The 15,201-nt window shown below is 43.6% G+C and overlaps 1 protein-coding gene across 4 annotated transcripts in view; it reads left to right on the forward strand.

The window, feature by feature from the left end:
* Dstyk (dual serine/threonine and tyrosine protein kinase) overlaps positions 1-15,201 on the forward strand; it is a 50,382-nt gene that overhangs the window by 19,163 nt on the left and 16,018 nt on the right. For all 4 annotated transcript variants that reach the window (XM_029476596.2, XM_021162901.3, XM_029476598.2 and 1 more), the window contains one exon: positions 13,844-14,507. In XM_029476596.2, coding sequence (XP_029332456.1) covers positions 13,844-14,507 — 664 coding nt within the window. The remainder of the gene's footprint in view (positions 1-13,843; positions 14,508-15,201) is intronic.

Genomic DNA, 15,201 nt, shown 5'->3' on the forward strand with positions numbered 1-15,201 from the left:
CAGGGTTCATCATCTTGTCTGCCTGTGCTACACAGGATGTAAGTGTGGCCCGCCAACTGGGGAGAGTGTTTCTGCCTTTGTTTGTCCCTCTCTGCCTCTCTTGTGAGACACTCTATCTCCTGAGAGTGAGTGAGTCTGTGGCTGAGGCTGTCTTCTCACTTCCTTCTCATGCTTCTTTTATCTTTATGTGCTGGAGAGGAATATGCAGCAATCTCCATGTTCTCTCAGTTCAGTTTGGTGGTGGGTTTCCTCTGTTTTCAGGCACTCGACTGCTGAGTTACACACCAGCTCTATTTGGTTTACATTTCTAGAGTTCTATTTCTATCTGTGTATGTATGTATATGTGTGTATGTATGTCTATCTTACCTATCATCTATCTATCTATCTATCTATCTATCTATCTATCTTGGGGTGTTTATCCAGAGCAGTATGTCAGGTGCCTTCCTCAGTTACTTTCCACCTTATTTTTTCAGAGATCTATTTTTATTTTACGTGTATTAATGTTTTGCCTGTATGTATGTTTGTACTTCACATGTGTGCAGTGCCTGTAGAGGCCAGAAGAAAGCTTGGATCCCATGGAAGTGGAGTTCTGTAGGGTTGTTAGCTGCTATGTGGTGCTGGGACTCAAGCCTGGGTCTTCTGGAAGAGTTACCAGTGTACTTACTTGCCGGGCCATCATTCCAGTTCCTCTTCCTTAGTTTTAGAGACTGGGTCTCATTGTACCTGAAGGTTACTGTTGCAGCTAGGCTGGCCAGCCAGCAAGCCCCTGGGATGCACATGTCTCTGCCTCCCAACACTGGGGTTACAAGCCCTCCTCACCATGACTGGCTTTACAGGAATACTAGGGATTTGAACTCAGGTCTTGTGGTTTTCACAGCAAGTACTCTTACCTACTGAGCTGTCTCCACAGACCCTTGATTTTGGTTTCTAATGTTAATTTACTTTTCTTCCATGAATTGAATTGATATAACAAAGTCACTACAAGGAAAGTGCAAGTTGTTCCATGAGTATATATGTGAGCACATATTTTACTACTGTGAGCTCCCAGGGCTTGCTGCTGATAGATCTGAAACACACACACACACACACACACACACACACACACACACAAGATCATTATTGAGGATGATACTAGGATTACAATACCAGAGCAGCCTTTTCTTGGTGTGGTTAAAATGAAAGTTCTCATCCTGAGAACTCTGATTTCGCGTGTTCTCTCCTGTGGCTGAAGCTTGCTTCCCTTAAGCAATTTCTCCAGACTTGCTTTCTTCTCCAGTGGTTTTGATGTGGAGCTGGGAGCAGACTCCAGGGATTCTAAGTTTAGCTTCCTATGATGCTAAGGCTGTCGGGTGCCAGGTGGGGGGAGGGGGTGTGGCCTCTGTGGATTTGGCCACTGCTCTTTTACCACAGGCTTTCATCTGTTGAATAATCAGAGATGCTTGCTTAATTCTTGGAGCAGGGCACAGCTACCTAAAGAGTGTGTATGCCCATGAAAAAAGTATTTTGTTCAGCTCCAGTTATATTTAGGGTCAGTGAGTTCATGCTTCTATTTGAGTTGGAGAGGGGGTAGCAAAGAAAGGAAACATTTAGCTAAAGGAAGCCAACATTGAATTAGGGGAAATAGATGTCCCTTTGAGCTGCCAAACTATCAAAGCCGACAATGGCCATTCTTCTGAGATGTTAAAGTCCTCCTAACCCTACCGCTTTAGCATATTCCATAATAGGCCAGTTTCAACTCACACTGCATGGGATTGCCAGCTTGGTAGTTCTGGGTCCCCTGAGACTCATGGTTTGCATTTCAATAAGAGGAACATTGTTAAGCCATTAGTATTTGAGATCTTACCTAGTGTTTAAATGTGGCATTTTTTCCAGTTGGCAGCACATTTCATAATTCCTCATACAAAGTATTTTATATGCAAAAGTACTTTCCCTTCCCTACCCCCACCTACTTTCTGACATCTGCATCTACCCACCTCCTTTTAAAATTTCTTCTTACAGGGCTAATGGAATGGTTGTCTGCTTGTACAATCTGATGGTAGTGGGGCGTGTGAACGCGCGCGTGTGTGTGTTTCTTTTGTAAAGATTCAATTCGCTCAGCCTAGGAGGATTCCCAAAGCCTCTGCAGTGCTTCCTTTATTGTGGCCGTTACATAATTTCAGTTGCTCTTAAGTTGTTCTTCCTCTTTCTTCTCCTCCTCCCCTCTCTCTTCCTCTCCTCCTTGTCCTCCTCCTCCATCATCATCATCAGTTCTTGTTAATTATTTTGCACAAGCTGGCCTCAAACTCAGAATTCTTCTGCCTCAGCCTCCCACTCTTGAGATTCTAGATATGCGCCACCACAGATAGCTGTGTTGTTCTGGCCTTATCAGTAGCTTGTCTATCCCACCAAAGGTTTCTGGGCCTTTGGGAAAGGTCCTTGTCACCAGGTAGGTAGCCTGCCTGCCAGTAGCAAGGTTGTTGGCTCGTCATGATGTCCAGTGAGATATTTGAGGGAACCGAGGAAGAATAATACTTCCAGACAAGGTCTTACTTACTTTGCAAATATTTGTAACTAACCAGTTATAGAGATAAAACCTTCTCTTTATAAGCCTCAATTGTCAGTGGGAATAACCTGTTTTTAATACATATACTATTTTTTATTATATTTTAGCAGTTAATGCTCTCAAAATCCAGTTACCACAAAGCATCATAAGAGAACAAAAAAGGGCTGGCAAGATGGCTCAGTGGTTAAGAGTGCCGACTGCTCTTCCGAAGGTCCCGAGTTCAAATCCCAGCAACCACATGGTGGCTCACAACCATCCGTAACGAAATCTGATACCTTCTTCTGGAGTGTCTGAGGACAGCTACAGTGAACTTACACATAATAAATAAATAAATCTTAAAAAAAAAAAAAGAAAGAAAAATTTTTATACAAAAATTTAACTCTGAACTTTCTTTAGATTTTTGCTAGACTAGCTTCTCTCAAGTTCTAGCTAGTTATTGGCATTTATTCTTGTGCCTAATAAAACAAATATTGTATGTTAACTTTCTTAATTAGGGTTTCTATTGTGATGAAACACCATGACCAAAAAGCAAGTTGGGGAAGGAAGGGTTATTTGGTTTATCCTTCTATATTTGACGTTCATCTTTGAAGAAAATCAGGACCGGAACTCAAAAACAGGGCAGGAACCTGGAAGCAGGAGCTGATGCAGAGGCCATTGGAGAGTGCTTCTTCTGGGCTTGTTCCTCGTGGCTTACTCAGCCTGCTTTCTTATAGGACCCAGGACAGCCAGCCCAGTGCCTTTACTTAAATTCGGCTTTGTCTGCCGACTGTAGAAGCTAGATTAAAAGACAAGCTTTAGGAGTAAGAAGTAGAATAGAAGTCTGTGGCAAGATGCTGTTGGGAGGAAGGAGTGCATGGAATTCGGTCCAGATGGTTATTCTAAGAGGAAGGAAATGAGGGTAGTTAGACTATTCAAAGTAGAGAAGTAAAGAGTGATATTTTAGATAATTGAAGAAAAATATTTTATGGGTCAGTAAAGGAGAAACTGAAATGATGTGTCAGGTAGGATATAGGGTGTTCAGACCAACATTAAATCATAAATACCTTGGAGACAGTAAGCTTGTGCTCTTTGCTGAACATTCTTAGCTTCCCCCAGTACATACCATGTATATAGTGAATTGCAGCCATTCTGCTTACACTGTGTGCCAAGAAAACCAGGAACACCCATTATAGGCTGATGCACATAGTAAGAAGATGAGTAGCAGCTGGGCGTGGTGGCGCACGCCTTTAATCCCAGCACTCGGGAGGCAGAGGCAGGCGGATTTCTGAGTTGGAAGCCAGCCTGCTCTACAAAGTGAGCTCCAGGACAGCCAGGGCTACACAGAGAAACCCTGTCTCGAAACCCCCCCCCCCAAAAAAAAAAAAGATGAGTAGTTTGAAGGAGAATTTTGGGGTGGGGGTGGTTACTGGGGATTGAACCCAATGCCTTGTGTATATCAAGCATGAATCCTATTAGTAAACCTCCAGAAAGATTTTTGGTTTTTAAAATCCTTATCCAGGAGCTAGGATGTATGTAGTTTAGTAGATGGCCTAGCAAGTTTTTGTCAACTTGACACAAGCTAGAGTCATCTGAGAGGAGGGAGCCTCAATTGAGGAAATGCCTCCATGAGATCCGCTCTAGGTAAGCCTGTGGGCGTTTTCTTAGTGATCAGTGGGGGAGGGCCCAACCTATTGTGGGTGGTACCACTCTTGGGCTGGTGGTCCTGGGTTCTATAGGAAAGCAGGCTGAACAAGCCAGTAAGCAGCACCCTTTCATGACCTCTGCATCAGCTCCTGCCTCCAGGTTCCTGCCCTGTTTGAGTTCTTTTTCTGACTTCCTTTGATGATGAACAGTGATATGGAAGTGTCATCCAAATAAACCCTTTCCTCCTCAGCTTGCTTTTGGTCATGGTGTTTTATCACAGCAATAGTAAGCCTAACTAAGACAGTAAAACACTTGTCTAGTATGTGCAAAGTCCTGGATTCTACCCCAACACAGCATAAATAAGGCCTATCTGTAATCCTAGCACTCAGAAGGTAGAGGCAGTAAGCTCAGACATATAGGGCTGTCTTTGGCGGTACAGAGAGTTTGGGGCCACCTGGGGTATATGAAATCCTGCCTCAAGAAAATAATCTTGGGCCAGGTGTGGTGGCATACTCACTAATCCCAACATTTGGGAGGCAGAGGCAGGTGGGTCTTTGTGAGCTTGAAGCCAGCCTAGTCTACAGATGAGTTTCAGGATATCTGTAGCTATTGAGAGAGAAAGAAAAGAAGGGGGATCATAAAGTTTTATTGGTACGATAGTGGCCTTGCTATCTCTTACAAGAACACTTGCTACTGAAGCTGTCTTTTCTGAGTTTACTATTCATTTGCCTTTGGCCTTCCAAGTTAGCTCTTGGGGGTTATCTGACAGTTTGAAGTCATAATCGTCCTCTTTCATCGTCTCCCTTTGCTACCACTATCCTGCAACAGACTGACTTTTTCCTTTTTCCTTCAGAACCTGTTATGTCTCCCTCTGAGGAACAGCTGGTGTAGGAAGGGAATCTTCCTCTAGTCGGCCTCAAGAGACGGAAAGGATTGTCAGTGGGCAGAAACTTGATTGTTAAGCTTCTTGAAAAGATTTTCTCTGTGATTCTTTAGTGATCCGTCAGCCATTCTTGGAAGATGCTATCTTCTTTCTTTCTTTCTTTCTTTCTTTCTTTCTTTCTTTCTTTCTTTCTTTTTTTTTTTAACTTTGCAGCCAGCATGCACAGAGTAATGGCATATGGTGCCCTCTTTAACTCTATCAGAACTTCCCTCACATCAAATCCGACAGTTCCTGATACATAGTAGGTCATCAGGAACTGATTAACAGCCTTTGTTGCTAGGTGGCTGAGGTACTATGTAGCAATCTGGGTTTGTCACTTAGCTGTGTGACTGTGTAAAATAGGCCTAGTAATCCTTGTCTTTTGGGAGTGACACTAAAATGAGACAAATTGTATGAAGAACCCAGCAATATTTGGCACATAATAAACCAGCCTCTTCCTCCATTTAGATGTATAAATTAGTGGTTTTGGGCTTTTGTTTTGTTTTTATTTTTCAAGACAAGGTTCTCTGTGTAGCCCTGTGTAAACCAGGCGGCCCTCAGATTCACAGAGATCCACCTGCCTCTCTCTTCCCAGTGCTGGGATAAAGGCCTGTGCCACTATGTCTGGTTTAAGTCAGTGTTCCTAAGAAGAGTCCCTTGACTGGACAGGTGGCTCAGTGGTTAAGAGTGCACACTATTCTTGCCTTGGACCTGAATTCACTTCCCATCGGGCAGCTCATAACTGCCTGGAACATCAGCTCCAGGGGATTGGACACCCTCCTCTGGCCTCCGCAGGTACTGCACTCACATGTACATACTCAGGTAAGTATGTGTACACACACACACACACACACACACACACACACACACACTTTAAGAACAGAGTTCCTATTTTCTCAGTCATTTGCCTCTTCCCTGATAATCAGCCAAATATAGACTTTTCCTTTTTTTTTTTCAAACTGAAGTCCTGTGCCAGCAACTTCTAGTTTTTATTAGAGATAAAATTCTTCACAATTCATTATGACTTGCTTTTATAATAAACTTGAAGGAGAAAGTTGTTTAAGAAAGTAAATAATGCAGAGGCATATAAGAATTTAAGTCAGATCACTTTCTTCTCCATCTGTTTTCTCTTTGTCTGTGAACCTCGTAAGTGGTAGAATAAAGCTTTAGATTCCTATTGAGATGAGCTTCTATCCATTCTCTGTGCTTCTGGGACAAAGCTCTGGGGTAGTCCCACCCAGTTTCTTAGGACGAATCTCATGGCCTAGAAACCCATTTACTTGAAGCTCCCCACATGGAGAATATTTGTACCAGCCAGAGTCTCATTACTCACTGCCTTATACTATTGCCTACACTGTGACCAGAGCAGAGCGTGTTTCCTTCACTGTGTAATTGACATTTAGAAGTGAAGGGCAGGTGAAATGGCTTAGTGGGGACAGTGCCAGCTGAGCAAGCCTGAAGACCTGAGTTTGCTTCCCAGAACCCACAGTGGGCAGAGAGAACCAGTTCCCCAAGTTGTCCTCTGACCTCTATAAGCTATGGCACATGGCACCTGCACGCTCTGATACACACATCACACAAATCATAATAAATAAAGCTAAGTTTTAAGAAAGTGGAAGTCAATTCAGCCTCAATCCTGTAAAGTAATAAATAAGAAAACTTTTCAAGTGCCAATGAGAGGGAAAAGGAAGAAAACGGAGATAAAGATGGGTAGGATTCTCTTAGTGATGGAGAGAACTCGAAGATCTGCCCTACGGAGGACACCAGACAGGGTGGACCTCTTCAGGCCTTCCCCAAGCCACACTGAGTAAGCAGCTCTGGGAGGTGGGATTATTACTAAGTTAGTGTATGTTGCTTTCCAAAACCAAGACACTTGCCACTTCCCAACTTCACCCTTAATACACAATCATTTGCTGTTTGAGTCACAGAATAATCACCTATCTTAGGGTTTCTGTTGCAGTGGTAAGCACCATGACCAAAGGTAGCTTGGGGAGGAAAGGGTGTATTTCAGTTTACAGTTCCCTGTGATGGAGTGTGACCTTGAGTTCAAGGCAGGAACCTGAAGGTAGGAGCTGAAGCAGAAACCATGGAGAAGTACTGCTTACTGGCTTGTTCCCCATGGCTTGTTCAGACTGTTGTCTTATAGCACCCAGGCCACCTGCTCAGGAGTGACACCACCCACAGTGGGGCTGGGTCCTCTCACATCACTCACTAATTATGACATGCCTCACAGGCTTGCCTTCAGCCCCATCTTAAGGAGACATTTTCTTAAGTGTGGCTCCCTCCTCATAGATAACTCTAGCTTGTGTTAGGGTGACAAGAACAAACAAGGAAAGGCAAGCAGGATATCATCCTTTATGTGACTGAGCTCTGGCAGTGTGCGGTGAGCAGGAGTCCCTTCCTATAAGAAGAGGGGTTTTAGGATGCAGTCAGCCTTCGTCACTGATGGAGAGATTGCTGCCTGACTTTTGCCACTTTATGTGCATGTTATTCTGGTGTCTTGAGAGGAACAAGCAACCTCCCTTTTCATTTTCTTAGTCTTGTCAGATTTGATGGCTAACAGAAAACTTTAGTAGGACCCATGACTTTGTGTAGAATGAACTCTCCTATTGTGATTGAAGTGGGGATTAAGGGGTTCCATCGTCCTCCGAGTTCCTTTCCTGATTAAGGAGTAAAATGTTTACTTATTGCTTCAAACAGCAGTTTCAGATAAGTGTGTGTGATGTGACCTGAAAGGTAGAAGATTTTCTATGATGATGGCATGTGATTTTGAGCAAGGTATGTGTTTCTTCGTCAATTCATCCCACAGTTACGTATTATGTGCCTTCTAAGTTATGAGCCCTGCTCTGGGTGCTAGGAAGGTATGTAACCTTCAAGAAATAGACAGTAGAATTCAGACTTTGGACTCAGGACAGCTCTGGTTCATCCAACTCAGTATTAGTATTTTCTACTCTGTGCCTTGAGAAGCCAGCACTGGCTTCCCCTCTTGTTTATACCCATAAAATATGAGTCATCCCTTAACCTTAGTCATATTCCAGCATCACAAAGCACATTGCAGTCTAAGTTGTATTGATGCTTGAGTGGCAGCCTGCAGCTCTGTGTGCCTCTGACACTCGTAGGAGAGCTGAGACCTGACTGGGGACCGGAGAAGAGAGCACTATTTTTGTTTTCTGTCCATTTTGTTTAGTACAACATATATTTACAAATAGTCAGACATATAGTACCTTTAGCGCTGAGGAAGTTGAGGCAGGAGAATTGAAAAGTTTGAGCCTACTTTGTGCCACCTAGTGAGTTTAAGGCCTACATAGAGCATATGTGGAAATCCTCCCTCAGAACAAAACACATCCCCTAAAATGAAACAAATATGTAGCAAGTTCCAGGCCAGCTATCTTAGAGTTTTACTGCTGTGAACAGACACCATGACCAAGGTGACTCTTATAAGAACAACATTTAATTGGGGCTGGCTTACAGGTTCAGCGGTTCAGTCCATTATCATCAAGGCAGGAGCATGGCAGCGTCCAGGCAGGCATGGAGCAGGAGGAGCTGAGAGCTCTACATCTTCATCTGAAGGCTGCTAGCAGAATACTGGCTTCCAGGTAGCTAGGATGGAGATCTTAAAGCCCACCCCACAGTGACACACCCACTCCAAAAAGGCCACGTCTACTCCAACAGGGCAACACCTTCTAATAGTGCCACTCCCTGGACCCAGCATATTCAAACCAGCCAAGCCCCGAGAGTGAGCACAGGAAATGTATTGTGCACTAACCTAGAAAGTGCTTCCCTAAAGTTGCTCACTCTCCAGCACACATAAGTCAGGGTAGCAAAAGGTGTCTTGTGCAGAAGAAGGTGGGTGTCAGACTAGTTTTCCAACCAGAACATATTCCCTGCCATTTGAGACACAGGCATAGTCTTTAAAAAAAAAAAAAAAAGAAAGAAAAGAAAAGAAAAAGAAAAAAGCCTTTACTCAAATTTTTTTCTTCTAATGAGTTGTACCTATGAGTGAATGAAGTCACTAACTGTTCTTCTTTGGTGCTCTTTCCTCTCTCTTCCTCTCTCCCTCCTCTTTTTGTTTTTTGTTTTTGTTTGTTTGTTTGTTTGTTTGTTTGTTTGAGATAGGGTTTTTCTACATAGCCTTCATCATCCTGGAACTCACTCTGTAGACCAGGCTGGCCTCAGACTCACAGAGACCCAGCTGCCTCCCACCTGGGTGCTGAGATTAAATGCGCGTGCTCCCACAGCCTGGCTCTTTCTTTTCTCTTAAAGGACGGTGTTAGTCTTACATATGGACTTGGCAGTTTTGACTAATGGTTTTGTTATGAATAAAGTAGTCCTTTAAGGAAAACCTGAAATTTTATTTTAGAAAATTTAACCAAATAAAATTCTGAAAAAATTAATTTGATGAAATATATCTTTTACTTATTCTTTGACAATTTCATAATGTAAACAATGTGTCTTCATCATACCTATTCCTAATTCTCCCCTCTCGCTCTTCCTATACATCTAACATGTCCCCATCCCCACTTCATGCCCCACTTTGTAACCCATTTAGTCCATTAGTGCTGCCTGATCCTGGGCTGCTCACATGGCTTGAGTGAGTTCCTGACCACACTGCCATATATTTTCCAGAAGATGGCGTTTCTCAGCACCCCTTCCCCATCCTCTGGCTGGTATAGTCTTTCTGTTCCCTTTCCACAATGTTTCCTGAGCCTTAATGTGTGTGGGGGTTCATGTAGCTATCCAGACACCTTCACACAATGTATCCCTACATATTTAGGACCCAGTCACATATTGTCAGCATTTTGACCAATAAGGAGTTACTTAGTTAATTGCTGGTCATTACAGAGAGATGCTTGTCTGGCTAAGGCTGAGGCCAGCAGTTTCACAACAGACCAGTTACCAAGGCAGCAATAGTTGTTTTCCTCCTAAAGCCTATGACCTCCCAGCACGGGGCTCCCCCCAGGTTTTGAGACAGGGTCTCAAGTATCCTAGTTTGGCCTCGTACTTGCTCAGGCTTATAATACCAGCTATGAATTCTTTCAAGTGAAAATTTTCTAAATAATATTCCGATTTTGAATTTTTGCTTTTTTCCTATAATAAAATTGATTGATTTATATCTTTTTACAATATATCTAGGGGCTGGAGTGTAGTTCAGTTGGTCTAGTGCTTGCTTATCACATAGGAAGCCCTGGGTTCACTCTTACGCACTGCAGAAGGAAAGCTTGGCAATCCATGCCTGTATTGTAGCACTCGGGAGGTGGAAGTGGGAGGATCAGGAGCTCCAGGGCATCCTTGACAACAAAGCAAGTTTGAGGCCAAGCTGGGATACATGAGACCCTGTCTCAAGAGCTGCGGGGAGGTATATACTTAGAGGAGCTGTGGTTTCAAAACAAAACAAACCAACCAACCAAACAAACAAAAACACTATGCATAATATCTAGCTTATGATCCAGAGAGATTTCTCAGTGGGTGAAAGCAAGCCTAAATTCAGTTCTGGAGCTCATGTGACAAACCAAATGCGCTAGCAAGCATTTGTAACTCCAGCGTTCCCATAGTGAGATGGGAGGCAGAGACGGAATTGAGCAGATCATTTAGTCTGGAGTATGCAGCACAGGATCAGAAACTAGAGGTCTTGCCTCAAGATAATGAGGAAGGAACCAACCTCTGCAGAGCCCTCTCACCCCATCATGCAAACATCCTGGTATATATTCTCATTCTCTCTGTCTCTCTGTCTCTGTCTCTGTCTCTGTCTCTCTCTCTCTCTCTGTCTCTCTCTCTCTCATGATTTTGCTACTGCTATTTATGCAGTTGTGTATTCCAATTTAAACCTTGAAATTTATCTATTCACATTTCTGAAAATGCTTCCCGAGGTGAACACTCTCATTGCAGCGTGAGTAAGCCAGGGTAGTAAGGGCTGTTCTGGATCACAAGATGACAGCCAGGCGTGTTTCCAACTGGAGCCCACTCCCTGCATCGGAGGCCTGGGTTTGGGTAAGGAGTGGATGGATTTATGTAGTTTGCTCACATTGCAAGTGAAGAGAGGCTAGGTGGCTCTTAGCTTTCTTGGAGTTCAAGTGACTAACTAAGACATCTTGTGACTTCCCTGAAAATAACATTTAGCATTTAGTTCTTTGTTGGTAAGAAGGTGAGGCCTTTGTGCTTTGTATAGAATGAAAAAGGTGAATAAAACAAAAATATAGTTCAAACTCATTGGTGTCGTTAGAAGACAGGTACTAGAGAGATAAATAGGCTAACTTTCCTGGGCTTTTCTTATCTAGAGAAGGCTGTCAAAGAAGGGAAAAACTCAGGATTTCATTTTTAAATATTTCTTGTCAGATACAGATACTGCAAGGGTAGGCAAGATGGCTTAGTGTATGTGTGTGCCTCCAGGCCTGACAACTTGACCAATGGTAAAACGAACAACTCCTATTAGTTTTCCTCTGACCCCACGAGCACACACACAGTACAATGGAAACAGAAGAAGGTTGCTCCCAGCCCAGGCACTGTGGCCCAGCACTTGGGTAGCAGAAGGAAGATCAGGAGCTCAAGGCAGTCATCAGCCATGTAACCAGTCTGAGGGCAGATGGCTACATGAGAGACCGCTTCAAAAAACAGCAGAAACACTTAGGTTTGTCTTAGGTTTCAAATAAATGTTCAGTCTGGTAATTGTTAAGGACTTAAACTTGAGCAGATATTGGATGAATTCTTTTAGAACTTTGTAAGGTGAATTCTGTAAGGGAACTCAGCAATAAGGTTGGTTTTGAGTTTGTAGATGTCCGAAGGCAACAGGAATTTTGTGCCTAGTGACAGTTGACCAGTCTCCACTTACGCCTCTGTGACTTAGTTTCAGAGCGATGAGGAACAACTGTACACTGGATAGAAATATATGCCACTCTTCAAGGAAGAGAGAAACAAGAGCAGAAACCATAGGATAGGAAAAAGACCTGTGGAGGATTTATTTCAAAAGGGCCTTATGCAAACATTTTTACAAGTTTAGGAGTATCCATTAAGATGAAGTTCTGTGCGAGTAATGCTACCACAGACACAAGTGCTCGGGGAAGGCAAGTGATTGCTTCCTCTCATGTGAGAGCAAACTTCAGGCAGGCAGCTGAGGGCCAGGCTTCCCTTTTCACTGCTTCATCAAGGTTTTGCTTTTGCTCTTTGAGACAGGGTCTCTACATAGCTCTGCCTGTGAACTCCTTTGTACGATAGGCTGACCTTGAGTTCACAGAGATCTGCCTGACTTTGCTTCCTGAGTGCTGGGATTAAACGTGTTCATCTCCGTGCTCAGCTTTCATTCTTAGCCTGGATCAGCTGCCTGCTGCCACTGCTCTCGCTAGCACATATACATGTAGAAGGTAGGAAGATGGGCAAGGCCAAAAAGCAAAAATTCTGTCTCATTTTCTCTTGCCTCTACCTTCCCCAAAATATAAAGGCTAAATACTGGTTTGTTGAGCCTTATTATCTACCATACCAAGTGATCATATTTGTGTGTGTACGTATGGAGTGGCATACATGTGAGCGTGCATGTTCACACACAAGCAGACACCAGCGTGGGACTTTTGCTGTAGCTCTTAACCTTATTGCCTTGAGACAGGGTCGCTCACTGAACTTGAAGTTCGCCAATTCAGGGGGTTCTTGTGGCCATTAGTGGATTTTTATGTAGACACTAGGGACTGGACTTCAGATCTCATGCTTGTACAATAAGCACTCTTACACGGTGAGTCATGTCCTCAGGCCCTAAGTGATCATATTGTTAATGCTGTTACCACAATTTAACTTTGAAATATCTGCAGAATCTTGGAATAGGATAGAAATATTTGGTGATCTTGACTTTTAATTTGCAGATTGACTTTCTTTGTTTGACAACTGATTTTACTGAGGGCTTAGTTGTGTTAGACATAGGAATTCTAATAGTGAGTAACTATGGGCTCTGCCTTCAAAGGCTTTGTGGACTAATAGAACACAATCTCTTTTCTTCCTCTCCTTTCCCCTTCTGTTTCCTGTCTTCTCATCATTTTTTCTTTTTTGCTTCTCTTTCCTTTCTTCTTTATTCCTTTTCCATTTTGAGATAAGGACTCTCAAAGTTTTAGCACGGTTGGCCTGAAACTCATATGTATATCCCAGGCTGTCCTAAACCTTTGATCTCTCTCCTCTAGCTCCCAAGTACTAATACTACAGGCATGTACCACCATGCCTATCTGAACAAGACGGGGTTCAAATAAGTAAATTATGACCGTGTTAGATGTAGATAAGGAGAGTGCCAGCGATTCTCTAACAGGAAAGCCTGTAGGGTATGACATGCTTTACATGTGAACAGTGAAAGGATGCTGGAGTTAGCCAGGCCGGCAGGTGGGATGGAGGTGTGAGATGGAGGCAAGGGGAAAGGTATAGGATGACGCTCCTGCTCCTAGATGCCATAAGAATCCATTTTCTTCCACTGTTTGTCTCCTTTTTGTAGGGGAGTCAATAGAAATTTACAAGAATCAAAGGCAGTCAGGGATTCTTTTCATCTGAAATGGCTGAAGGGACTATAATCCTTTCTACTGATTTTTTGATATCTAGATGAATGCTTGCCTTTGTATGTCACAGAAGTGAGTGTTAGGAACCAAGGAAGGAGGGGGACAAGTGACTGGGGTACACTAAAGCCCAGTTGCTCCTTTATGCATCTGTATTTTGGTCTCAGTGTAGGTGAGACTTAAGGAAGGCAAAGATGGGTTCTGTCCGTGAAGTGCTGATCTGACCCCTTCTCCTTCTAGGAAGTGGACATTGTGGTGGCACCGTGCCCCAGCCACCGGCCCTCAGTAGATGTTCTGAGTGACTTGGCAAATGATTTCTTGCCTGTGATAACCTATGCACTTCACAAGGATGAGCTCTCTGAGCAGGGTGAGCAAGAGCTTCGGGAAGTTAGACAGTATTTCTCCTTCCCCATGTTCTTTTTCAAAGTACCCAAGCTGGAGATAATCAGCTCTTCCAGCGGGAGAGCAGAGAGTGAAAGATCACCACTGTATGGACAGCTAGTGGACCTGGGCTATCTGAGCAGCAGTCACAGGAACTGTGTGCCCTCTGACCAGGACTGTAAAGCTCAGAGCATGTTGGTGGAGCAAAGTGAGAAGCTGAAACAACTGAGTACATTTTCTCACCAGCTGCTACAGAACCGCCTAGTGGATGCAGCCAAGGCCCTGAATGTGGTGCACAGCCACTGCCTTGACATCTTTATTAACCAGGCTTTTGACATGCAGCGGGACCTGCAGATTACTCCCAAACGCCTAGAATATACTAGAAAAAAGGAGAATGAATTGTATGAATCGTTGATGAATATTGCCAACCGAAAGCAAGAGGAAATGAAGGATATGATTGTTGAGACACTTAACACCATGAAAGAGGAACTTCTGGATGACGCTGCCAACATGGAGTTTAAAGGTAGGTGCTAGCGAGCCTCTGGAGTGCTGGGACTCCAGGACTCTCTGTTCTTCGGGCTAGAAGTTGAATGCACTGATTCTTCAGGTCCAGCAGGAGGGCACCTTTAGTCACTTAGATGAGATGGCCTCTTTCACTTTCATAGATCTTAAGATTCACTTTCCTTCCTTCCCGGGCCATTAGCTTAGCTTTTGGTAAATTTATCCTATAGCTGTCCACTCTCTACTGCCTGCCTGTATCCCTGCATTCCTGAGAAGAGCTTTGTACTTTTTTACCTTGGCTTTGTCAGCACAGACCAGGGTGCCTCACTGTGTTGCTTTTTTGTCCCATGGTCTTATTTTTATCTTCAGGCTGTTCCTGCAGGAAAATGTCCCAAAGCATGATTAGCTTTCCTGGCAGTCCCATTCTTCACAAATGACTACTAACACAACCGGGGAATGCCATTAGTCAGGGCTTTTGGTGTCTGAAGTTTCGATGCTGCTGGCTTTTATGCTAACGACTGTTTGAATCTCCATGCACGAGGTCTACCTTACAGTAACTAAAATGACACTTCAGACTTTTAATCACGAACACATGTCCACATCATCTCGGGGTGCTCAAAACCATGGCAGACCACTTTAGACTTTGTCAGTGCTGTGTTTCACTACACGGAGTCGCTTATTTTTATTGTTTAGATGAGGAGTGAAAGGCTTCAAAG

The sequence above is a fragment of the Mus caroli genome, unplaced genomic scaffold, assembly GCF_978045245.1.
Source record: "Mus caroli unplaced genomic scaffold, Mus_caroli_1 scaffold_1, whole genome shotgun sequence".
Classification (NCBI taxonomy): domain Eukaryota; kingdom Metazoa; phylum Chordata; class Mammalia; order Rodentia; family Muridae; genus Mus; species Mus caroli.